Source organism: Hemiscyllium ocellatum, chromosome 6, assembly GCF_020745735.1.
Source record: "Hemiscyllium ocellatum isolate sHemOce1 chromosome 6, sHemOce1.pat.X.cur, whole genome shotgun sequence".
NCBI lineage: Eukaryota > Metazoa > Chordata > Chondrichthyes > Orectolobiformes > Hemiscylliidae > Hemiscyllium > Hemiscyllium ocellatum.
Window position 1 is genome coordinate 3,020,446 of NC_083406.1, and position 27,296 is coordinate 3,047,741.

Genomic DNA, 27,296 nt, shown 5'->3' on the forward strand with positions numbered 1-27,296 from the left:
GCTACATGATTATTTGTTATTTTTGTTATTGAAAATTCTTCAAAAAGCATGTTTCCAATCTTTGGATGTGCAATGAAAAATGATAATTTCTGATTTTAAAGATAAAAATATTGTCAAATATTGCAGCAGAGGTTTTGTTTAACGAATCCAATGAATTGATTTCAATGTTCTTGGTTAAAGAGAGACATGCTTATCAGGAATGAAATCTGATCTATCTAAGAGCTACTGCTGCCTTATTTAGTGTCGATATTACATGACATTGGAATATGTGACCTTGTCAACCTGCAGCTGTTGCAAGTTGTTTTCTGGTTCACTAAAGTCGTTGGCAAATATTGAAACTTTGAATTAAGGTCGCAGTTTTTTGGGTTTGTTGAGTGATGTGAGGGAAACCCTGGAAGACACATCTTTAGGACGTTGTACTGCAAGAACGGAGGAGCCCATGATTTAGGTACGACAATAACTAATCTCAATATCAATAGCATCTGATTGCCATGTGTAGACTGAGAGTCATATGTCGAAAAAATCCACTATCTAAACTCTTAATCAGAGCTCAACTCTTTTTACATCAGAATGAAAGACAAGTTGCATATCTATCATTTAAATAACTATAATTGATTATGAAAATTTAATTACTTGGAGAAAAGTGTATTAATAAAGAATATGCTAAATAGAGGGCCTGTTACTCATTTTAATAGGGTGAAGTCTGTACTAAATACACAGGCCTACTGCAGAACTTAGAAAGGTGCTTTAATTCAACTAGAAACTGGCACAGCAGAATTTCAAATTTCAATTTCCCTTTGCATGTGAAGGCACTAGAGAGAGCAGGAAAGATTTATGTGAATTATTCCAGCGACAGTGGTCTTCAGTTTATGGGATTGATTGAAAAAACTTGGGCTGTTATCCTTCGACAAGAAAATATTGAGAGAAGATTTGAATGAATTGTTGAAAATCAGACAAGGAGAGACTGGTGGAAGGATTGAGAACCAGAAGGCATTGATTTAAAATGATAGGACAGACTAATGGAGGAGACATGAAGAGAAACCTTGGCACACAGCGAGTGGTCAGGCTTTGGAATGCTCTGCCTCTGAAGAGAAAACAGATCTATAGAGAAAAGGCAATGAGGTGGCACAGTGCGGATTGCCCTTTTAAAGAGCTGGCACACGGACAGTGGCCTATATGGGCTCCTTCAGGACAATAACCTGATGATTCTATACAAATGGATTAAGTTAAGTTCTGGGTGTGTCACAGGCCAGTGAATTTAGTACTTTATTCATACTTAGCAAATTTTTCAGCTGGCAACTAATCACAGATGTGGTAAAAGTGGACTTCTGAACCAGTGAGTAGTTATGATCTGGAATGCACTGCACTAGAGTTTGTTAGAGCACACGATTGTAGGTTTTAAATGAGAATGAACCATTATCTGGCACGGAAACATTTGTGGGGATATGGAACTGGATGAATTGCTGTTACATAGTCACAACAAAAAACATCTTTCTGTGTTGTAACCATCCTATGTTTCAATGTAAGAAACAGCAGGAATGCTCCTCTGGATCACAGAAAGAAATCTCTGTCTTGGTTATCAAGTCTCCTAGCCGTGCTTCAACAATAATGCCGGGACATTGTATGTCTTCAAGGCAGAAATGGATAAATTCTTGATCTCGCAAAGAATTAAGGGATACGGGGAGAGTGCGGGTAAGTGGAGTTGAAGTGCCCATCAGCAATGATTAAATGGAGGAGTGGTTTGATGGGCCGAATGGCCTTACTTCCACTCCAATGTCTTATGGTCTAATACCTCTTCCACATCCCTTCACAATTTCACTAAAAGTTGGACACTATCTGGTTTGTGATGCAGAGTCATGCCAACATCAGCTAAGGTTACCTCGAAGGACTCTCCTTCTCAACCTCTCCCCTCATCAGAGGCATGGTGACCCTCAGGTTAAACCACCACCAGTTCTCTCTCTCTCTCTCTCTCTTTCTCTCTCACTCTGTAATAAGAGAGCAGCCCTATGGTCTTCTGGAACTATGCCGACTTTACCTTTAGTGGGATATCCCAGGGTCAACCAGCACCCTCCGCCATTAACGCCAATTTTAGAAGGTGATGTTTCACTTAGCTGAGCTCTGTCAGTTAGCATCTGATTGATACCCAATGTGTAAAAACTGTGGCCATCTCAACATTTGTCATAATTTTCATCAGAAAATCCAGCCCATTAGTTTGCCTTCTCCAAAGTCTTAGACCATGAAACCATTAATGTCGGAGCAGGAGTAGGCCATTCAGCCCATTGAGTCTATTGTGCTATTCAATGAGATCGTGGCTGATCTGACAATCCTCAGTTTCACTATCCTGCCTTTTCCCAATAACCCTTGATTCTCTAACATTTGGGGCAACAGGGCATCTGAGACCTTAATAAAGAGCAGAGCGATAAAGATGCCTTCCTCACCAATGAATCCAAAGAATTGAGAAGTAAACAGAGGAAAGACTGAGAAGGACAGTTGAATGCAAGTGGGTGACTCCAATGTCAAACCAGATCCAGAATTAAATATAGAGCAAGGAGAAGAAAGATTAGATTGAGAGAGAGGAAAAGGAGGTAAAAACAAAAGTAAGAAAAATACTGAGAAGTGAGAGTTTGACATTTTTAAATCTCCTAAACTAAATCGCCACCTTAAAGACAGGCAGACTGGCAGACGCTAACAATTGGTTAAAAAGATTCCTGAAGAAGGGCTTATGCCTGAAACGTCGATTCTCCTGCTCCTTGGATGCTGCCTGACCTGCTGCGCTTTTCCAGCAACACATTTTCAGCTCTGATCCCCAGCATCTGCAGCCCTCACTTTCTCCTCCTAAAAAGGTATCTGCCCTGTTAAATACTGGACTTCGTGTTGGAGAGTCTCATGGGGAATTACTTGGGAAGTGTTACCATTTCACAAAAGTCATGGAAAGAGGTCAAGCACACATCTTGTTTTTACAAAGCTCAGGATTGAAATGTGTCAAAATTGGTCAGCAACTTGTAACAATCATAATTCACCTGCCATCTCGCTTCGCGGAGTATCCCTTCATCAATATGGGTTGCTGGACAATTTCTACAGGAACAGTGGCAAGTGTTCTTTAAATACAATTTGTGTTTTGGTAAAATCTGGTCCAACATTTTATCAAAAAGAACATATTACAGGCTGATTCTGGTGTAAAGCTGACATCAGATGAGGAAGTTACATGATTATACATTCAAAAACAACATATTTAAACATGCTTTGTCATTTACTATAGTTTTATGTATAAAGCTTTAACTCCAGGTATTGCTTGTTTTTGTTTATGCAGATTAATAACATGTGACAATGAGCAACTCAGTGAAGACCAGCGTGAATAAAGGTATGATAAATTATTATATTAATAAGAGCAGAGGTTAAAGTGAAAGATCATATGTAGAAGGCACTGGTATTTATCCACAATGATGACAAGCTTTGGATTAAAGATGTCAGCACAAAATATCTGGAGATATGGGTGGCACGGTGGCACAGTGGTTAGCACTGCTGCCTCACAGCACCTGTAGACCCGGGTTCAATTCCCGACTCAGGCGACTGACTGTGTGGAGTTTGCACGTTCTCCCCGTGTCTGCGTGGGTTTCCTCCGGGTGCTCCGGTTTCCTCCCACAGTCCAAAGATGTGCGGGTCAGGTGAATTGGCCAAGCTAAATTGCCCGTGGTGTTAGGTAAGGGGTAAATGTAGGGGTATGGGTGGGTTGTGGGTCGGTGTGGACTTTTGGGCCGAAGGGCCTGTTTCCACACTGTAAGTCTAATCTAAAAATATAAACAGGCTTGTTAATCCACTCAAATACTTTAACACCAGATCTGCAGCTCAGTATTTAACTTTACTGTTCATTTGATTTTTAACAGATGTTTAATTTATTTATTTATTCATTTATATTCATTTATAAGAAAATAAATTGTGAAAAATCATTTTACTGTCATATAAGCATAAAAAATATTGCATCTACAATGACATGGTTATGGCTGTTTTTGCTCCAATACCTCCACAACCATTGTTATGACTTTTCTTGCAGAATAAGAGATCACTTTTAAGTTTACAAACTGAACCAATGGGTGCTGAGACATTTAGCAAAATGCGGATTGCATTAGTGTTAATAAAAAGAGCCTTGAAATAAAATGCTTATGGAAAGATAATGAAGTCAAGAGTGTCATGCTGGAAAAACACAGCAGGTCAGGCAGTATCCGAGGAGCAGGAGAATCGACATTTTGGGCTTATGCCTGACATGTCGATTCTCCTGCTCCTCGGATACTGCCTGACCTGCTGTGCTTTTCCAGCACCACACTCTCGACTCTGATCTCTGACATCTGCACTCCTCACTTTCTACTTGGAAAGACAATGGATCCCAATATAGATTTCAGGAAACATTTAGCATCTTTATGGTTTTTAAAAAGTTTATTTCAGTAACTATATATTTTAATTAATGTGAAACAAATGATAATTCAAGTCATTGGAAATGTTTTGAATCACTGAGATTGGGTTATTTTGATGTCTTTTATTGATAGGTGCACCAGACTAATCATTCGAGACTGACTGGAATAATTTCTCACTGTTGTTGTCTGATCACTTTTCACATTGATTCATGATCTCTGCTTCTTCATTTCGATTTGCTGGTGTCTTACATTGAACCAATAAGCACAGCAGGACCGGAGTAATGGGATCAATAAAGTGAGACCCAAATAAGGAGCATTTACGAAAACAAGCTGCAAGTACATGAAGTGTACTCTATAATGAGGAGAAAGTGAGGTCTGCAGATGCTGGAGATCAGAGCTGAAAATGTGTTGCTGGAAAAGCGCAGCAGGTCAGGCAGCATCCAAGGAACAGGAAATTCGACGTTTCGGGCATAAGCCCTTCATCAGGAAGGGCTGATGAAGGGCTTATGCCTGAAACGTCGAATTTCCTGTTCCTTGGATGCTGCCTTACCTGCTGCGCTTTTCCAGCAACACATTTTCTACTCTATAATGAGGACTTGTGGTCTTCATATGGCATTAAAAAGAAAGAAATGTAGCACCTTTCACCACCTAAGGACATCCCAAAATGTTTTATAGCCAGTGAAGTACTTTCTGTGTGTAGTGACTTTTGCGATGTAGGGAATACAGCAGCTAACCTCCACACAGCAAGATCCCATTAATCCAGTCAAATAACAACCAGGGAATTTGTTCTAACAATGTTCGTTGAGGGATAAATATTGACCAGGGCAGCAGAGAATTCCATCTCCCGTTTTTAAAATTGTGCATTGGGATCTGTTGTTAACCATTTGTTGAGTGGACTCTGTGTCAGATCTCATTGGAAAGAAACCTCATTGACATTGTCGCTGGGATTCTGGTGTTCATGTCAATAGAGTGGGCTATGAACTCAACCTTGTGTCTCTGAGCGGAGAGCAGAATCAGTAAGCCCCATCCAGTAAAATTGTTAACTTTATACATGTGTGTTGTAGCTCTGGGATTGTTCACAAGGAATCACAGTATGGTTTTCGTAACAACGAGGACATTATTACATCCTGGTCAATATTTTACTATTGTATTATTTGGCAGTGTGGATATTTTCTTAAACCAGTGCATGGAGATTATAGTTTATGAATGTCCATTAAAGCATAAATTAGTGGCCATTTCATTTTCCATGGGTTGACAGCATCACTGCCAAGGTCAGCATTTGTAGCTCAACCCCATATTCCCTCGACAAACTGGGGGGGTGGGGGGGTCACATTTCTTGCATCAATCCATATGGTGTCGATGAGAGGCAGATAGATTGAGGGGGTGGGCAAAGATCCGGCAAACTGAACATATATGCACTAAATAGGAAATTGTCCTTCATGATAGGAAGAATAAAAAAGGAAGCATATTATCTAGGTAGGGAGGGATTAAAGAGCTCTGAGATTTGGAGGGAAGTGGGTGTCCTGATGCATGAATCAGAGAGAGTTATTATCCAGGTAGGGTGAGTAATTGGAAAAGTTAAAAGAAAGTTATCATTTGTTTTCTGGGAAAAGGTTGGTCAGGCTGGGCTGGTATTTGCTGGTGTTTAGAAAAGTAAGAGATGACTTCATTAAAATGCACCATTCAGAGGGGCCCGGACAGGGTTAGGGTCAGGTTTGGGTAAGGGTTAAGGTAAGGGTTAGCGTTAGGGTTAGAGTCAGGGTCAGGCTCAGGCCCAGGGTTAGGGATAGGGTGAGGGGTAAAGTTAAGATTAAGTTTAGTGTTAGCGTTAAATTTAGTGTTAGGGTTAGGGTCAGGGTCAGGGTTAGGATCAGGTTTAGGGTTAGGGTTAGTGTTATGGTTAAGGTTAGGGTTAGGGTCAGGATTAGGGTTATGTTCAGGGTTAGCATTAGGGTCAGGGTTAGCATTAGGGTCATGATTAGGGTTAGGGTTAGTGTTAAGGTTAGGATTTGAGTCAGGGTTAGGGTTAGGGTTAGGGTTAGGATTAGGGTAGGGTTTGGATGTGGAGAGGTTAGTGTTAGTGTTAGGATTAGGGTTAGGGTTAGGGTTAGGGTTAGCGTTAGGGTTAGGGTTAGGGTTAGGGTTAGGGTTAGTGTTAGGATTAGGATTAGGGTTAGGGTTAGGGTTAGGGTTAGGGTTAGGGTTAGGGTTAGTGTTAGGGTTAGGGTTAGGGTTAGGGTTAGCGTATGGAGATAGGGTTAGGGTTAGGGATAGGGTTAGGGTTAGGGTTAGGGTATGGAGATAGGGTTAGGGTTAGGGTTAGGGTTCGGGCATGGAGAGGAGAGGGTTAGGGTTAGGGTTAGCGTTAGGGTTAGGGTTAGGGTTAGGGTTAGGGTTAGGGTTAGGGTTAGTGTATGGAGATAGGGTTAGGGTTAGGGTTAGGGTTAGGGTTAGGGTTAGCGTATGGAGAGGGTTAGGGTTAGGGTTAGGGTTAGGGTTAGGGTTAGGGTTAGGGTTAGGATTAGGGTTAGGGTTAGGGTTAGGGTTAGGGTTAGGGTTAGGATTAGGGTTAGGGTTAGCGTATGGAGAGGTGTCTCTTCTTATGGAAGGACCAGAAGTCAATGTTTGAAAATAAGGGGTCTCCCATTTAAAGCAGACAGGGGGTAATTTATTTTTCTTACAATGGCTAGTGAGTGTTCTGAACTCTCTTCCTGAAAGGGTTGCAAAGGGAGAGTGTTGGAATATTTCTAAGGCAGAGATGATTGCTGCTTGTGAAGTAAGGGTTATCAAGGAGAGGGGAATATGGATCTGAGGATCCTGTCAGATTAGCTGGGATCTTATTAAATGGCTGTGCAGGTTTAAGTGCTTTTTATAGTTAATTTCTGCTCTGCGATCCTCTGTTTGTAATGCACTGGCTGAGATTTAAATTTTTCTTTTGGCTCTGTTTTAAATTAGTTTCCCTTATCAGTTTCAAAGCTGGTCAGGTACAGCAGGCCGGTGTCTGAAACCTGCGAGATTTGTGGAATGGGGATGGAGAAAAGGATCTTGTACCCCACAGAATCCATGGGGCATGATCCCATCACCTCACCAGGCTTGCACCAGTACTGATCGTTTGGAGTTTGTGGGTCTGGGTCTGTGAGAGGATTCCTAATTTGCTTATGATCAGACACTCAGCCTCAGTTATAGACAGCTTGCTGTTGCTGACCTGACCATGAACATTGAAAATCCAGTCGTTGGTCATTGTTGATGCAGCAGGACAATGTGGTGTCCACACTTTCCCTCAGATCTCCCCATTCCGTTTACACTCACTCCCCATGGAATGGGAGCCTGGGTCTTCAAGAGAAATCAGATTGAGAAACGTAATGGTGGGATTGTTGGTAAGGGGGCAAGCAGCTCCTCCCACTCCCAGTGCCCTGAAGGAGAACCTCCATGGAGACACAACTGATCCGTAAGCTGCTTTCTGTTTCTCTTCAGAGATGTTGAGAGATGGGGCAGTGCAGTAAATGGTGATGGGAATCCAAATGAGGATGATAGGGGGAATGAGGAAGGTCCAAGAGGATGAAGTTCCAGATGAAAGGGAGAATGACAGAGGACAAGTCTGGAAGGCTTCCACAGGAATGGAGATTGCAAATCGCAGAACTGACCTCTTTTCATATTGGCATAAGCTCCCCCACTAAAGGAGCTTTTTAGGGGCTGTCATCAGCTGATTATGTTCCAGCAAACAACTCCTGCCATGATAACCTTGTGACTGTAGGTAGGAGATACACCCATCACAGGTCTTTACAATCTGCATTGTCACTGCAGGTGTTACAGCTGCTGACACTGCTCATCCCCTCACCTCGGCAATCTGTCTCTCCCATTAAATTCTGCCCTAACTCTTTTTCAGTCACATTTAAACTCCTAGCGGTTTGTTCACGTGACAGGTCAGTGAATAAGTAGCATCAATTACATCCATAAAATGGCCATTGAACCTGTCTTTATAATATTTTGATCTTCTTCAGAAAAAGCTGAAGATGAAGATATATCATCGGAAATTATGAAAAGGCGATGGGTGCCAAATATCTTTAAAAGCACGTCTTGGGAGCGCTTTCAATTTGCAGGACATGAGATCAAAATCACAGAAACTACTGATTGCTATGGTGCATATGTATGGCCTTCGGTAAGCATTGTAATCAGTTTTAATGTAACTTTAGCTGAAATTAGTGGATAATTGTTTAATCTGTTTGATGCCATACTTCTTTCTAATATTTTAAATGGATTAAAATCTTTCATATAAGCGTGAATTCAAGAATGGTATATGAAAATATTAAGTATTTCATGAGGAAGGATATGTAGGCCTTGGAGGGAGTATAATCTTGGTTTTCAAAATTGATGCCTGAACTTCACACGTTAAGTTATAGAACATAGAACATAGAAGGATACAGCGCAGTACAGGCCCTTCGGCCCTCGATGTTGCGCCGACCGAATCCTACCTAACCTATACTAGCCCAATAACTTCCAAATGCCTATCCAATGCCCGCTTAAATGACCATAAAGAAGGAGAGTTCACCACTGATACGGGCAGGGCATTCCATGAACTCACAACCCGCTGTGTGAAGAATCTACCCCTAACATCTGTCCTATACCTACCACCCCTTAATTTAAAGCTATGTCCCCTAGTAACACCTGACTCCATTAGCGGTAAGAGGTTCTTAGTATCTACCCTATCTAAACCCCTAATCATCTTATACACTTCTATCAGATCTCCCCTGAACCTTCTCTTCTCCAATGAGAACAGCCCCAAGTGCCTCAGCCTTTCCTCATAAGATTTTCCTACCATTCCAGGCAACATCCTGGTAAACCTCCTCTGCACTCGTTCTAAAGCTTCCACATCCTTCCTATAGTGTGGCGACCAAAACTGCACACAATACTCCAGATGAGGCCGCACCAGAGTCTTATACAACTGCAACATGACCTCAGGACTCCGGAACTCAATTCCTCTGCCAATAAAGCCCAGTACACCATATGCCTTCCTCACAGCACTATTTACCTGGGTGGCAACTTTCAGAGATCTGTGTACATAGACACCAAGATCCCTCTGCTCATCCACACTACCAAGTAGCCTACCATTAGCCCAGTAATCCATCATCTTGTTATTCCTACCAAAGTGAACGACTTCGCACTTAGCTACATTGAATTCCATTTGCCACATTTCCGCCCAGCTCTGCAACTTATCTATATCCCGCTGTAACCTACCACTTCCTTCCTCACTATCCACAACTCCACCGACTTTTGTGTCATCCGCAAACTTGCTTACCCAGCTTTCAAGTCCTTCCTCTAGATCATTTATAAAGATAACAAAAAGCAATGGTCCCAAAACAGATCCTTGTGGTATTATGAAAATAGATCACACGAATTTGGCCAGTTTTCTCTAGAATTTAGAAGGTTAAGGTGTGATCTGTTTGAAGTCTTCAAGATATTAACAGGAAAAGACAGGGTAGATAAAGATAAACTATTCCCACTGGTTGAAGATTCTAGAACTCGGAGCATAGTCTGAGAATTTGGGCCAAACAGTTCAGGAGAGACGTTAGGAAGTACTTCCACGCACGAGGGGTGGGAGAGATTTGGAACTCCCTTCCACAGATGGCATTGGATACCGGATCAGTTGCTCATTTTAAATCTGCGATAGATAATATTTTTGTAAAACAAAGGTATTAAGGAGTATGGACTGATGGAGTTGGGCAATAGACCAGCTATGGACTCAGCAAATGGTGGAATAGACTCAAAGTGGCCTATTTCTGTCCCAGTGCTCCTGTGTAGGAAGGTCAACAAATGTTCTTTATGAAGTGTTAAATTTGAAATAATGTTACCCCTGGCAACCACACAATAAAATGTTGAGCTGTGTAAAAGAAATTAACTCAAATTTCCATTGTGCATCACACAGGCCCTGGTATTGTGCTATTACCTGGAACACAGTCAGAATGAGAATAATCTTACTGATAAAAATGTAATTGAAATTGGAGCAGGAACAGGATTGGTATCAATTGTTGCTGGTTTACTTGGTAAGTAAAAACTATCTTTAAAAATCCATCTTAGATGCATCTTGTAATCTTTGTGAAAGACAGTTTCAGACAAATTTCCATCAGGAAGATGGAACAAAAACAGATTATGAAGGGAGATTAAATGATTGCTTCAAGAGATAAGTCGTAGGGAGTAGAAAAATAAAATGCTTTCAGGAACAAGTTTTTCTCAGTGTGTGAGCATTTACTGACTATTAACGTACATTCCAGGTCAGAAACAGGGGAGTTCCTTGTTCCAACAACTAGCCCTTAATTTAATTCCTGAAACAATAGCCTTGGGTCAATGGATTGCCTTAATGTGAAGCCATCATGACCATACCCAGGTAGCACAAAGCTCCGTTGTATGAAAAGCTTACACATACACATTAGTTGCACCTTTATAAATGCTGTCGGTTTCTATGGTAGTGTTGGGATAGCAGTGTGTGAAGTGAGTGGAGCTCTGCACCCTGTGTAAATTCAGCCAACGATGCTGATCTGAGTACAGTCATTCTGGTTACTGACAAGGCAAAGCTTCACAGTTATCAATGTCAACAAAGAAATGCAACTGACTGGGCGAGCCAGGGTGAATGCTGAGGTGAGTAGAGTTGGGGTTTGTGATCATTTTCACAATCACACTGAGCGTGCAGTTGTCAGATTGAGCGGAGAGTTACCCTTTCTGCAGGAGGTTCCCATTGTCTGTCACCAGCTGACACAATAACCTCAGCTAACAGCGGGGTGTTATGGACCAGTCCAGACCCACGACCTAAACTTTGGTCAGGAGATACCCTGGACCCTAATGTTTATGTTTAATTAAAACATTAGGCAAACGTTAGGCACTGTGTTCCAGATGTGATTTGATTGGTCCACCACTGGGCTTTCAACAAAACATACTTTACTCTTACAACACTTTTAAAATTCAAAAATAAATATTGACGTAACTTTACCTTATTGAAAAATTGAACACAATAATGAATTATTTAACCATCGATCATCAAGTGTTCCAATATAGACAGCATCCCATAAACAACCCCTTTGGAAAAATTGTTCCCCACGATAGTGTGTTTTGGAAGGGCAGGGTGGAGTTTACCGAGAAGGCTGTGCATCTTGACGGTTGGCTGACAAACATGACTCGGAAGCAGTGAGTTTACTCTCTTACATATAGGAACGCTTACAGAAGCCTGTTCCAGATGCCTTTCATCCAACCAAGCTAGAGACATTGAAGTGTAGCAATGAGACAGAGAACGACATAACTAACATTGTTATGGACTAGGCCAGGCCACTCAAAACATTCTTAAGCAGGCAGCCCTGACCATAACTTTGCAATTTGTTTCGATAAGTTAACAGTGAGAATTACCCAGAGTAAGCTGGTGAGGTTGATTACCAGGTTTTAGAACAAACATTTATTCACAATGAAACTCAAAGAACAGAACAAAGAATACTTACAGAACTCAGTCTAACTAAACTAGACCTAATTATGCTGTTCCAAATATACCCAACAGTCCCAATAAGCAAATACCCTTAAAAAAACAGTATAAATGGAACAGATGTTTATAGGTTGAAGTTGGAAAGGCAGAAAGAGAGAGAGGGAGAGCCTGTTTTGACACAGCTCGTTGTTGAACTCCCAACTAGTTGTGGACTGAACTGCTCAGCTCAAGAGCTGACCGCTCCCCTTTCATTATACAGGTCACTTCTAAAACATGACCACTTTGGCCTGAAGTCTCGTCTGTTTACATATAAACAGAAAAGCCTCTCAACCTCTGTACCAAACTAGCCTGATCGGACCCTGGCCTGGTTTATGACCTCTCTGAAAAAAAATTAGAGATGCAATATCTTTGAGATATTTAACACCTTCTCCTCTTGCTCTCCTTCCCGATCAAAATACCTTTTGATCATATTCACATGACCCACACTCTGTGAGATTTCTTCCTGGCTGGAGTCCTTATCAAGTAGTTCACCTCACTCAATTTCCTCTCAATTTGATAAAATCCACTTAACCCTTGGAAGTAACACCAATACCTGATTCCCAATTGCAAAATTGTGAATTTGTGATTTCTCGCCCGCTTCTTGTTTCAATGTTTGCTGTGATACTTTTAAATGCTGTTTAGCCAACCCTCCAATTCTATTTAATCATTCTCTAAAACGTGACACATCCTCCAAATGGGTGGTCTCTGAATTCTGACTTATTAATTTCTCCTTAATCAGTTTTAGCGGTCCTCTTACTTCATGTCCAAAAATTAATTCAAATGGACTGAATTTGTTCGCTTCATTCAGAGCATTTCTGTTCGCAAAAAGTATAAATGGAACTCCCTTATTTCAAGCATCTGGATAATCCTGACCATAAACCCTCAACATGGTCTTCAGCATTTGATGCCATTCTCTAGCGCTCCCTGTGATTCTGGATGGTACACAGCAGATTTGAATTGCTTTATTCCCAAGTTACCCATAACCTCCTTGAATAGTTTGGATGCGAAGTTTGATCCTTGATCTGATTGGATCTCTATTGGCAGTCCGTATCTCGTAAAAAAATTAAGTAATCCTGCTACAACACTTTTAGCTGAGATGCTATGTAATGGGATTACCTCTAGAAATCTGGTCGAAACATTCATTATTGGTAATAAATACTTATTCCCAAATTTCGTTTGAGGTAGGTGACCTACACAATCAATCAAGTCTCTTTTGAAAGATTCCTCAAATGCTGGAATAGGTATTAAAGGTATAGTTTTATTACTGCCTGTGGGTTTTCCAATTAGCTGCTAGGTCATGCACTATTCACAGCACCTCCTTTTTATACCCTACTGGCAAAACAATTTGATGAATCTCTGCCCATTTCTCATCTGCTTGACTGTGTGATGATCTCCACTTCCTCATTAAGACATCATTTGTTAAGTAATCACACACAGGGATGCATTCACACTCCTTCTCTGTATATGCCTGTTTATATTACTGTGTTAAAGTCTCATCTTTCTGCTGTAACTCAATCACAATGATCTGATTGAAACGGTTTCTGATAAAGCTATGTCACCTTCCTTATTTGTGCCTTTTGATCTCTCCTGCTTCAGCTAGTGCCTCTGTGACCTTGTGATCACACAGTCAGGGAAAATTCCTGGATAAACATTCTCCATGTCTTCAGTTGCCTGTGTCTCCACTGGCATTTCAACTAGAGTAGGCAGCATGCCTACCAGTGAATGAGCGATATCATTTACAAGGACAAACTGTATTCCTGGAGCTGAGAGTTTGTCCAGTACTCTTACCACAAATTCTCCACTCTTCTCTAGACTGTCTCGCCTCACTTTACATAATAGAGCACTTTTTGTCTCACCATGAATTCCTGTTACCAGCACCTTCTCTGACAATAGTCCCTGAGGAGTGCATACCTCCTCATCCTGCAGCATCACAGGCAGCGAGGATCCTGTGTCCCTCAATATTGTAATCTCTTCACCTGTTACTCCTGGCCTATGTGAATAAACTTTACCCCTGCATGTATATTTTTTAAGCAGATCTGGCACTTCCTCCTTAACCAACCTCTGACCATCTTGTACACTCTGAGGCAATTGTCTAACTTCCCTTGTGCTTTTTGTTACTAGTCCAACAAAACTCCCAGGCTTGTCTGGTTTTCCTACATCTGGTTTACTCCGAACCCACCAACTCTGTGATTTTATGTGACCCACTTAATTACAATGAAAACACCGGAGCTTTTCAACTTCTCTCCCGGCGGAGCAGGTTACGGCTGACTGGTGGTGTTTTTTTAAAGTCGCGGTATAGTCCAGTTATTGTTTTTTTTAACAGTTAAAATTTAAAGTTTTTTTTAAGCGCCTAGTGGACCCGGAAGCTGGTGTCGCGCTAGCTTACCTGGGAAGGTTTTTTTTTCTCTCTATATAAGCGCGCAGGCGAGGAACCCGAGGCACTACAGGGGTAGAGCCTCCCACCCGCCCTCCTCCTCTAACCTAATAATAAGACCCGTTGTGGTAAGCAGGTAAGTGCTGCATTTTGCTTGTTTGTTTCTTTAGATCTAGTTTTTAAAGTTTACCCTTTAGAGAGATGGCAGCGAAGGCAGTGCAATATTCCTCTTGCAAGATATATGAGGTGAGGGAAGCCATTAGCGTCCCTGCTGATTACACTTGCAGGAAGTGCACCCATCTCCAGCTCCTCCAAGACCGTTTTAGGGAACTGGAGCTGGAGTTGGATGAACTACGGATCATTCGGGAGGCAGAGGTGGTCATAGATCGGAGCTTTAGGGAAGTAGTTACTCCGAAAGTTATAGACAGGTCGGTGACAGTGAGGGGGACTGGGAGGAAGCAGCCAGTGCAGGGACCCCCTGCGGTCGTTCCCCTCAATAACAAGTATACCATTTTGGATACTTGTGGGGGGGACGACTTACCAGGGGTAAGCAACGAGGTTCAGGCCTCTGGCACGGAGCCTGTCCCCGTTGCTCAGAAAGGAAGGGTGGAGAAAGGTAGAGCGATAGTTATTGGGGACTCAATAGTTCGGGGCACAGATAGGCGGTTTTGCGGGGGCGACAGAGACTCACGATTGGTATGTTGCCTCCCAGGTGCAAGGGTACGTGATGTCTCTGATCGTGTTTTCCGGGTCCTTAAGGGGGAGGGGGAGCAGCTCCAGGTCGTGGTCCACGTTGGCACCAACGACATAGGTAGGAAGAGGAGTGAGGATGTTAGGCAGGCTTTCAGGGAGCTAGGTTGGAAGCTCAGAGCTAGAACCGAACAGAGTTGTTGTCTCTGGTTTGTTACCCGTGCCACGTGATAGAGAGTCGAGGAATAGGGAGAGAGAGCAGTTAAATGCGTGGCTACAGGGATGGTGCAGGAGGGAGGGATTCCGGTTTCTGGATAACTGGGGTTCTTTCTGGGGAAGGTGGGACCTCTATAAACAGGATGGTCTACACCTGAACCTGAGGGGCACCAGTATCCTTGGGGGGAGGTTTGCTAGTGCTCTTTGGAAGGGTTTAAACTAACTCTGCAGGGGCATGGGAACCTGGACTGTAGCTTTAGGGTACAGGACCTTGAGTGTAGGGAGGTTAGGAACAAGGCATCGATCTCGAAGGAGGGTGCCGGTAAACAGGAAGGTGGCTTGAAGTGTGTATACTTCAATGCCAGAAGTATAAGAAATAAGGTAGGTGAACTTGCAGTGTGGGTTGGTACCTGGGACTTCGATGTTGTGGCCATTACAGAGACGTGGGTAGAACAGGGACAGGAATGGCTATTGCAGGTTCCAGGTTTAAATGTTTTAGTAGGGCCAGAGGTGGGGGTAAAAGAGGGGGAGGTGTGGCATTGCTTATCAAGGATAGTATTACAGCGGTGGAAAGGACAATGGAGGAAGACTTGCCATCTGAGGTAGTATGGGCTGAAGTTAGAAATAGGAAAGGTGATGTCACCCTGTTAGGAGTTTTCTACAGGCCTCCTAATAGTCCGAGAGACGTAGAGGAAAGTATTGCAAGGATGATTCAGGAGAAGAGTGAAAGTAGTAGGGTGGTTGTTATGGGGGACTTTAACTTCCCAGATATTGACTGGGAAAGCTATAGCTCGAGTACGTTAGATGGGTCGGTGTTTGTCCAATGTGTGCAGGAGGGTTTCCTGACACAATATGTAGACAGGCCAACAAGAGGTGAGGCTATACTGGATTTGGTTCTGGGTAATGAACCAGGCCAGGTGTTAGACTTGGAGGTAGGTGAGCACTTCGGGGACAGTGACCACAACTCGGTGACTTTTACTCTAGTGATGGAGAGGGATAAGTGTGCACTGCAGGGCAAGAGTTATAGCTGGGGACAGGGAAATTATGATGAGGTGAGGCATGACTTAGGATGTGTGGATTGGAAAAATAGGCTTAAAGGGAAGGACACAAATGATATGTGGAGCTTGTTCAAGGAGCAGCTATTGGGTGTCCTTGATAAGTATGTACCAGTCAGGCAGGGAGGAAAGGGTCTTGTGAGGGACCCGTGGTTTAATAAGGAATTGGAATCCCTTGTAAAAGGGAAGAGGGCGGCCTATGTAAAGATGAGGCGTGAAGGTTCAGTTGGGGCGATTGAGAGTTATAAGGTAGCCAGGAAGGATCTAAAGAGAGAGCTAAGAGCAGTGAGAAGGGGACATGAAAAGTCCTTGGTTGGTAGGATTAGGGAAAACCCTAAGGCTTTCTATAGGTATGTCAGGAATAAAAGGATGACTAGGGTAGGTATCGATCCAGTCAAGGATAGTAGTGGGAAGTTGTGCGTGGAGGCGGAGGAGATTGGAGAGACACTAAATCAATACTTTTTGTCAGGATTCACTCAGGAACAGGACATTGTTGCTGATGTGACTATTGAGTCACAGTGATTAGAATGGATGGCTTTGAGGTATGTAGGGAAGAGGTCTGGGGAATACTGGAAAGGATGAAAATAGATAAGTCCCCTGGGCCTGATGGCATTTATCCTAGGATCTTCTGGGAAGCTAGGGAGGAGATAGCGGAGCCATTGGCCTTGATTTTTATGTCGTCTTTGTCTACGGGAATAGTGCCAGAAGACTGGAGGATAGCGAATGTGGTCCCCTTGTTCAAGAAGGGGAGTAGGGATAACCCTAGTAACTATAGGCCAGTGAGTCTCAATTCTGTTGTGGGCAAAGTCTTAGAGAGAATTGTAAGGGATAGGATTTATGAACACCTGGATAGGAATAATGTGATCAAGGATAGTCAGCATGGTTTTGTGAAGGGCAGGTCGTGCCTCACAAACCTTATTGAGTTCTTTGAGAAGGTGACCAAGGAAGTGGACGAGGGTAAAGCAGTAGATGTGGTGTATATGGATTTTAGCAAGGCGTTCGATAAGGTACCCATGATAGGCTACTGCAAAAATTATGGAGGTATGGCATTGAGGTGCATTAGAGGTTTGGATTAGGAATTGGCTGGCTGGAAGGAGACAGAGGGTAGTAGTTGATGGTAAAGGTTCATCTTGGAGTGCAGTTACTAGCGGTGTTCCGCAAGGATCTGTTTTGGTACCATTGCTGTTTGTCCTGGAGGAGGGGCTTGAAGGCTGGGTGAGCAAGTTTGCGGATGATACCAAAGTCGGTGAAGTGGTGGACAGCGAAGAAGGATGTGGCAGGTTACAGCGGGATATAGATAAGTTGCAGAGCTGGGCAGAAAGGTAGCAAATGGAATTCAATGTAGCTAAGTGTGAAGTCATTCACTTTGGTAGGAGTAACAAGAAGATGGATTACTGGGCTAATGGTAGGCTACTTGGTAGTGTGGATGAGCAGAGGGATCTTGGTGTCCATGTACACAGATCTCTGAAAGTTTCCACCCAGGTAAATAGTGCTGTGAAGAAGGCATATGGCGTACTGGGCTTTATTGGTAGAGGAATTGAGTTCCGGAGTCCTGAGGTCATGTTACAGTTGTATAAGACTCTGTTGCGGCCTTATCTTGAATATTATGTGCAGTTTTGGTTGCCATATTATAGGAAGGATGTGGAGGCATTGGAACGAGTGCAGAGGAGGTTTACCAGGATGTTGCCTGGCATGGTAGGAAGATCGTTTGAGGAAAGGCTGAGGCACTTGGGGCTGTTCTCATTGGAGAAGAGAAGGTTTAGGGGAGATTTGATAGAGGTGTACAAGATAATTAGGGGTTTAGATAGGGTTGACAGTGAGAACCTTTTTCCGCGTATGGAGTCAGCTGTTACTAGGGGACACAGCTTTAAATTAAGGGGAGGTTGGTATAGGACAGATGTTAGGGGTAGATTCTTTACTCAGCGGTTTGTGAGTTCATGGAATGCCCTGCCAGTAGCAGTGGTGGACTCTCCCTCTTTATGGTCATTCAAGCGGGCATTGGATAGGCATATGGAGGTTATTGGGCTAGTGTAGGTTAGGTAGGCTTCGGTCGGCGCAACATTGAGGGCCGAAGGGCCTGTACTGCGCTGTATTTTTCTATGTTCTATGTTCTATGTTCTTTGTCCCCCTCAAGGGTTTATTTTTTACTCTCTGGTAAATTATCCTTATGATCTTCATTAAGATCTACCTTTGCCTTTCTACGTGAGGATCTCTCTTTGCCCCAATCTCTATCCCTTATGAACTGAAATTGATTCTGGATGCCAAACCGTGCTTCATGGGCCAGCTCATAATCAGCCCCTTCAGCTGCTCACCTTATCGTTTTAACTCTGCTCTTCCACATGAGTTTGCACATCTTCCTTGTTAAGGTTACCTACTGCCTTTATCTCCAGCCTTTTAAGCTGACTTTCCTTCTTAATTGTCAATTTTTGAAGTTCAAAAGCTCTTTTTCCCTCTCTTCTGCTTTAACCGTAACTCAAACTGTTTCATTTCTCCTGCCCTTCCCTTATCTCTCACCTCTAACTCAAGCTGCTTCATTTGCAATTGAATCCTTGCCATCTCTACAGATTCTGATGGTTTCTCCAGCAGGTTTAAATGCTGAGTTCCTGCTGTAATGATCTCTCCTTTCCTCACACAAGCAGGCAGGTCCAATGCCAGATGATCTCCTAATTGTTGTGGTTCTGTTCGCTGAGCTGGAAGTTTTTGTTGCAAATGTTTCGTCCCCTGGCTAGGAGACATCATCAATGCTTTGGAGCCTCCTGCGAAGCGCTTCTTTGATGTTTCTTCCGGTATTTATAGTGGTCTGTCCCAATACCCAACATGAGCAAAACTAATGTAGTGTACCAAATCCCATGCAAGGACTGCACAAAACACTATATAGGACAAACAGGAAGACAGCTAACAATCCGCATACATGAACATCAACTAGCCACGAAACGACACGACCAGCTATCCTTTGTAGCCACACACTCAGACAACAAGCAACATGAGTTCGACTGGGACAACACCACTATCATAGGGCAAGCCAGACAGAGAACAGCCAGGGAATTCCTAGAGGCATGGCATTCATCCACAAACTCCATCAACAAACACATCGACCTGGACCCAATATACCAACCACTGCAGCGAACAGCTGAAACTGACACCCGGAAGCGGCAAGGACAGACCACTATAAATACCGGAAGAAACATCAAAGAAGTGCTTCACAGGAGGCTCCAAAGCACTGATGATGTCACCTAGCCAGGGGACGAAACGTTTGCAACAAAAACTTCCAGCTCGGCGAACAGAACCACAACAACAAGCACCCGAGCTACAAATCTTCGCAAAAACTTTGATCTCCTAATTCCTGCAGCTTGGTCTTATTAACCTTTTGCAAAACTGCCAAAGTCACCGCAACCATACCCAGAAATCTTTTGGCATCTGAAAGAGCCATTACTATCCCAAGCTTTGTCTAACCAATCAAACCAACACCCGAAATAAAGACACTAACATCTACTACTCACTGTTAAAAGTCCTGGATGGGCCCCCAGTCTGTTATGGACTAGACCAGACCACTCACAACATTCTGAAGCAGGCAGCCCAGACCATAACTTTGCAATTTGTTTCAGTCAGTGTACAGTGAAAATTAAGCTAGCTAGGTTGATTACCAGGTTTTAAAACCGACCAGAAATGATTCACAAAATTACACAATGAAACACAAAGAACAGAATAAAGAATTCCTACAGAACTCAGTCTCGCCAAACTAGATGTTATGCTGTTCCAAATATACACAACAGTCCCAATAAGCTGCAAATGTGTTGCTGGTCAAAGCACAGCAGGCCAGGCAGCATCTCAGGAATAGAGAATTCGACGTTTCGAGCATAAGCCCTTCATCAGGAATAAGCAAGCTACCTACCCCCCTTTAACAAACAGTAAAAATGGAACAAATGTTCACAGGTTGAATTTAGAAAGGCAGAGACAGTGAGACAGCCTGTTTCCACACAGCTGAACTTCTAAATCCTTCTGGACTGAACTGCTCAGCTAGAGAGCTGACCACTCCCCTTTCATTATACAGGTCACTTATAAAACATAACCACTTTGGCCTGAAGTCTCGTCTGTTTACATATAAAGAGACAGGCCTCCCAAAACCCTTTTCATCTGTCCTGGGACTGACTCTGGGGGAAGATAGTCCCTGTATAGTCATGTTGCACCTAAACCAGAGCCAGGACTGAGTTCCTCGTGAGGAGATTTCCCAGTGCTGCTGGAGAGAGTTGGAACTAACTGAGCAGGGAGGTGGCAACTGGGGAAGGATATTAGAAAGTGACATCAGATAAGTGAAATGCTGGGAGATGCAGATAGCACTGATGTAGAGAATAGACTAGTAAGCTAGGAAATAGAATCGATGAACGTGATGAAGTATACATCAGGATTATACCACAGATATGTTACTGCCCAGAGTATAGTTGGTAAGATTGGAGAGTTCCAGCCACAGGTTGCCTTGTGGGACTACAATATTGTGGCAATAACGGTGAACTGGCTGAGAGATGGCGAGAGGCAGGTGTTAGATATTCCTAGTTACAAGGTATTTAGAAAGATCAGAAAGGGAATAAAGGGGAGGGGTGATGTTCCTGGCTTTGTGTTTCAGTGCTGAGGAAAGCATATGCTGGGACTTATTTTGACTGGAGCATAGGAGGTGGAGAGGTGACCTGGTAGAAGTGTATAAAATAAATGAGGGGTATAGATAGCGTTAATGGTTGTTGTCTTTTCCCGAGCATTGGGGGATTTCAAGACAAAGGGGCCACATTGTTAAGGTGAGAGGGGCGAGATTTTAAAAAGACATGAGGGGCACGTTTTTCCACACAGGGGAATGAACTTGCTGAGGAAGTGGGTACAATTACAATGATTAAAAGACATTTGGATAAGTAGATGAATAGGAACTGTTTGGAGGAATATGGGCCAGGAGCAGGCAGGTGGAACTAATTTAGTTTGGGATTATGTTCAGCACGGACTGACTGGATCGAAGGCTCTGTTTCGACGTTGTTGAGCCTATGATACAATTGGTTTGGCTAAAGCTGAGGAATAAGAAAGATGCAATGACAATCTTGGTGTAATCTGTAGAGCACCAATTAGGGAGAAGGATATCACAAAACAACTCTCCAAGGAAATTACAGAGGGATGTAAGTATCATTGAGGGGCTGGGGGGGGCTTGAATTACCTCGAGACGGAATGAATAAATGTAGCACCAGGGCTAGACTGTGTTTAGCAGAATGTCTCAGAGCAGTACATGCTCAGTCCAACAAGACAGGAGGCACTGCTCAACATGGTTCTCAGGAATGAGGTGGGCCAAGTTACAGTGAGGGGAACACTGTGGGGACATTGTAATGATTATTGTATCATAACGTTTGCGATTGGTCAATCCAGAGCAAGGATAATTAATGGCAGAAAACAGAGCTCTTCAGGATAGAGTGGAACCAAAGATTGGTGAGTAAAACAGGAGCTGAACATTGGACTCCCTTCAAAGGGGAGACAGTTTGGCTGCATTCAACGTACATTCTCTCAAAAGGGAAATGTATGACAAATAAATCAAAAGACGCCCGTATGATGAAGGAAACAGAAATTAAGTTAAAGAAGAGTAAGTGTACTTGTGACAGTGTCACAGAGTAGAAAGGATTGGAAACCAAGCTGAATGCAAAAGGTTCAGAAGAGAGGGAAAGAAAAACAAGAGAAGAAAATAGAAATTATGAAAAAATACTGGCAGCTAACAAAAAGAAAAATCCCAATTCTGTCTTCTGTCAGCACATCAATTGTGAAAAGCTGATAAAAGGAGATGTAGGGCTGATTAAGGACCAAAAAAAGGGATTTCCACATAGAGATAAGAGGCATGGCCGTGGTATTAAATGAATACTTTTCATCCGCCCAGGTCATGGTGATAGAGGAGGAAACACACTCACTAAAAGGGTTTACATTTTAATAAGGTGGAGGTTTAGGATAAGCTGTTGTCATCTGATGTTGATAACGCACTGGGTCCAAATAAGATGCATCCAAGAAAGAAATGAAAGTGGAAATTGCAAGTAATTGGCAGTAATCTGTCAATCTTCCCTGTGTTTGGGGATAGAGCCAGAGGATTGGAGAATTGCAAACATAATGCCCTTTTTTCAAATAAGTTGTAAGGATTCACCCAGAGATTACAGACTAGACTCAGGAGAGGTGGAGAAGGCTTATAACAATGAGTTATAGAATCCCTGCAGTGTGGAATCAGGCCATTTGGCCCACTGAATCTACACTGACCACCCTCCCCCCACAAAGAGTATCCTACCCAGACCCAGTCCCCCCACCGTATCTCTTTAACCCTGCATTTCCCATGGCTAACGCATCTAGCCTGCACGTCCCGAGACACTATGGACAATTTAGCCACGGCCAAGCCACCTAACCTCCACATCTTTGGATGATAGAGTCATAGAGATGTACATCATGGAAACAGACCCTTCGGTACAACCCGTCCATGCCGACCAGATATCCCAACCCAATCTAATCCCACCTGCCAGCACCCGGCACATAACCCTCCAAACCCCTCCTATTCATATACCCATCCAAATGCCTCTTAAATGTTGCAATTGTACCAGCCTCCACCACATCCTCTGGCAGCTCATTCCATACACGTACCACCCTCTGCATGAAAAGGTTGCCCCTTAGGTCTCTTTTATATCTTTCCCCTCTCACCCTAAACCTATGCCCTCCAGTTCTGGACTCCCCCACCCCAGGGAAAAGACTTTGCCTATTTACCCTATCCATGCCCCTCATAATTTTGTAAACCTCTATAAGGTCACCCCTCAGCCTCCGACACTCCAGGGAAAACAGCCCCAGCCTGTTCAGCCTCTCCCTGTAGCTCAAATCTTCCAACTCTGGTAACATCCTTGTAAATCTTTTCTGTTTCAAGTTTCACAACATCTTTCCGATAGGAAGGAGACCAGAATTGCACGCAATATTCCAACAGTGGCCTAACCAATGTCCTGTGCAGCCGCAACATGACCTCCCAACTCCTGTACTCAATACTCTGACCAATAAAAGATAGCATACCAAACGCCTTCTTCACTATCCTATCTACCTGCGACCCCACTTTCAAGGTGCTATGAACCTGCACTCCAAGGTCTCTTTGTTCAGCAACACTCCCTAGGACCTTACCACTAAGTATATGAATCCTGTGAAGATTTGCTTCCCCAAAATGCAGCGCCTCGCATTTATCTGAATTAAACTCCATCTGCCACTTCTCAGCCCATTGGCCCATCTGGTCAAGATCTTATTGTAATCTGAGGTAACCCTCTTTGCTGTCCACTACACCTCCAATTTTGGTGTCATCTGCAAACTTATTAACTGTACCTCTTACGTTCACATCCAAAGCATTTATATAAATGACAAAAATAGAGGGCCCAGCACCAATCCTTGTGGCACTCCACTGGTCACAGGCCTCCAATCTGAAAAACAACATTCCACCACCACCCTCTGTCTTCTACCTTTGAGTCAGTTCTGTATCCAAATGGCTAGTTCTCCCTGTATTCCGTGAGATCTAACCTTGCTAATCAGTATCCCATGGGGAACCTTGTCAAACACCTTACTGAAGTCTATATAGATCACATCTATAGTTCTGCCCTCATCAATCCTCTTTGTTACTTCCTCAAAAAACTCAATCAAGTTTGTGGGACATGATTTCCCACGCACAAAGCCATATTGACTATCCCTAATCAGTCTTTGCCTTTCCAAATACATGTACATCCTGTCCCTCAGGATTCACTCCAACAATGTGCGTACCACCAACGTCAGGCTCACTGGTCTACAGTTCCCTGGCTTGTCCTTACCGGCCTTCTTAAACAGTGGCACCATGTTTGCCAACCTCCAGTCTTCCAGCACCTCACCAGTGACTATCGATGATACAAATATCTCAGCAAGAGGCCCAGCAATCACTTCTCTAGCTTCCCACAGAGTTCTCGGGTACACCTGATCAGGTCCTGGGGATTTATCCACTTTTATGTGTTTCAAGACATCCAGCACCTCCTCCTCTGTAATCTGGACATTTTGCAAGATGTCACCATCTATTTCCCTACAGTCTATATCTTCCATATCCTTTTCCACAGTAAATACTGAGACAAAACACTCATTTAGTATCTCCCCCATTTTCTGTGGCTCCACACAAAGGCCGCCTTGCTGATCTTTGAGGGGCTTTATTCTCTCCCTAGTTACCCTTTTGTCCTTAATGTATTTGTCAAAACTCTTTGGGTTCTCCTTAACTCTATTTGCCAAAGCTATCTTATGTCCCCGTTTTGCCCTCCTGATTTCCCTCTTAAGTATACTCCTACTTCCTTTATACTCTTCTAAGGATTCACTCGATCTATCCTGTCTATACCTGACATATGCTTCCTTCTTTTTCTTAACCAAACCTTCAATTTCTTTAGTCATCCAGCACTCCCTATACCTACCAGCCTTCCCTTTCACCCTGACAGGAATATACTTTATCTGGATTCTCGTTACCTCATTTCTGAAGGCTTCCCATTTTCCAGCCGCCCCTTTACCTGCGAACATCTGCCCCCAATCAGCTTTCGAAAGTTCTTGCCGAATACCATCAAAATTGGTCTTTCTCCAATTTAGAACTTCAACTTTTAGATCTGGTCTATCCTTTTCCATCATTATTTAAAATCTAATAGAACTATGGTCGCTGGCCCCACTGACACATCAGTCACTTGCCCTGTCTTATTTTCCAAGAGTAGGTCAAGTTTTGCTCCTTCTCTAGTTGGTACATCCACATACTGAATCTTATTATATTCACGTTTTTATATGAGGGGCAAAGGCCAGTAAAGTTGTGATGAATTATGTAAGACACTGGTCAAACCTCAGCTGGAGTACTGTTATAGCTCTGAGTGCTAAGCTATAGAAATGATGGGAATACATTGAAAAGAGTGCAGAGAATGATTCTGAGGTGACGCGCTTCAGTTATGAGGATAGATTGGAAAACAAACACAGAGTGTGCTGGAGACTCTCAGCAGGTCTGGCTGCTTCTGGGGAGAGAGAAACAGTTAATGTTTTGAGTCCAACATGGAACTGGAAGTGAAAATAGATTGGATAGGAATTTTCAACATGATGAGGGATCCGGCCAGATTGTACAGGGATGACCAGTTCCTACACATAAATAGATTGAAATCTAAAAAGAAACCTTTTAAAAGTGTTTTGCAAAAGAAGAAAGTGTGAGGGAAGGAAAGTCTTTGTCATGCAGTGAGTATCTAGGGTCAGGTGTGCACTCCTGGGAATGTGGTGGAGTTGGGTCCAACTAAAGTATTTAAAAGGGCATTGATGATCATTTAAATCAAGTCAATATGCAGAGTTACAGAGAAAGTGCTCAGAGAGCTGGTATAGACCTGATGGACAGAATCACATCCATTTGAAATGTAACAATTCTGTGATTCGGCAACACAGGGGCTGTGTCAGAGAGCTGGAGTGTTGCAAATGCTAAGCTCTTTTCAAAAAAGGGGAAGTTAAATGCAGCAACTATAGGTCAGTCAGTTTAATGGTGTTGGTGGTGAAACTTATGTGGACATAATGGAGGCATCACCATTTCTCAATTGGAGAGATATTGGTTATTAAATAATGACAAGCACAGACTGTCTGGAAAACTTGATTGTTGGCTTTTGATGAAGTAACAGAGGAGGTTAATGAGAGGAGTCCATTGATGGATTATGGAGTATGGATAGCTATGGATTTTGCTTATATGTCACATATTAGACTTGCTAGCAAAATTGAAAGCCGTGAGATTAAACCAGTATTGATCGTATGGTATGAAAGTAGCCAAAGGGCAGAAAGCAAAAAGCTGAGAAGATTAAGGGGAGATTTAATGGAGGTGTTCAAAATCATGTAAAACTGATGCTCACTATAGGTCTTTGGATGATGTGACTGATGGTGGAAGTGACAGTCAGGAGCTCTACCTCATGACATATCTGCCTCTTGAAGAAACTTCTCGGTTACTAGGTTACTCGGTGTTCTAGGTTACCAGATCCAACTGTAAAAAGAGGAAAACAATGCTTAGAATTATTGAAATAGAATCTAGCTAAAAGTTTCAAAGAATGGATGACCTCAATATTCAAGCAGTAAATAACATGAAATGTAATAAATGTAATGTGCTATTGAGAATCAATGTATTGTCAATAGAATATAGGAAACTTTTGCAATGAGATTCTGCCATGCGATTTTATAACTAATGTGTAGGTGTACTGTTAACACTACAGAATGTTGTACTGTCAACCTGATTGCAAGAAATTTGGAACTTTGGACCACAGAGTCACAAATGTGTACGGTTTTGAACTAAATAAACAGACTCAAGAGGTGTTTGTGCACAATGATCCCATGTTATATGTACAATTTCCAAACACAGGTTGTATCTAAATATAAATTGTATACCTTGTCGTATAAGATCTTACTGTATGCAAATGTATCTTACTGTATAGTGTCCTTTATATATTTTTTCATATTGCATTTTTTTTGACAATCCTATTTGTCAAATTGCTAAATACACGTTCTTGATTTTTCAGGCTCCCATGTGATTGCTACAGATCTGCCTCACTTACTGGGAAATCTCCAGTTCAATATATCACGAAACACAAAAATGAGAAGTAAATATCAGCCCCAGGTCAGAGAACTTAGCTGGGGAGTAGATTTAGAAAACAAATTCCCCAGAAGTGCTTGTCAATTTGATTATATAATGGCTGCTGATGTGGTCTACAGTCACCCATACTTGGATGAACTTCTAATGACTTTTGATCACTTATGTCAAGATAATACCATCATTTTGTGGACAATGAGATTTAGACTTGATGAAGATAATGATTTTGTGGAAAAGTTCCAGTGTATATTTGATACTGAAGTAATATACGATCTCCCAAGTTTACAGATAAAGTTGTATAAAGCAAAAAGAAAAATTTTGCAAACTTGTAAAACAATATAGAGAAATGCCCAGGAGAACTTGAAAATGTTAATAGTTGTGAAACAATAGCTCTCCTTATCAAGGTGAGTCAGGTTGAATTCTTTGAAAATCA

General features: G+C 42.6%; 1 protein-coding gene across 1 annotated transcript; it reads left to right on the top strand.

The window, feature by feature from the left end:
• The first annotated feature begins 336 nt into the window (after positions 1 to 336).
• On the top strand, positions 337 to 27,205 carry mettl21e (methyltransferase like 21e). The gene is made up of 5 exons (XM_060826427.1): positions 337 to 448; positions 3,311 to 3,361; positions 8,411 to 8,568; positions 10,333 to 10,450; positions 26,793 to 27,205. Exons 2-5 carry the CDS (start codon positions 3,328 to 3,330, stop codon positions 27,203 to 27,205), a joined length of 723 nt encoding a protein of 240 aa, XP_060682410.1. The 5' UTR covers positions 337 to 448; positions 3,311 to 3,327.
• Positions 27,206 to 27,296: the final 91 nt, after the last annotated feature.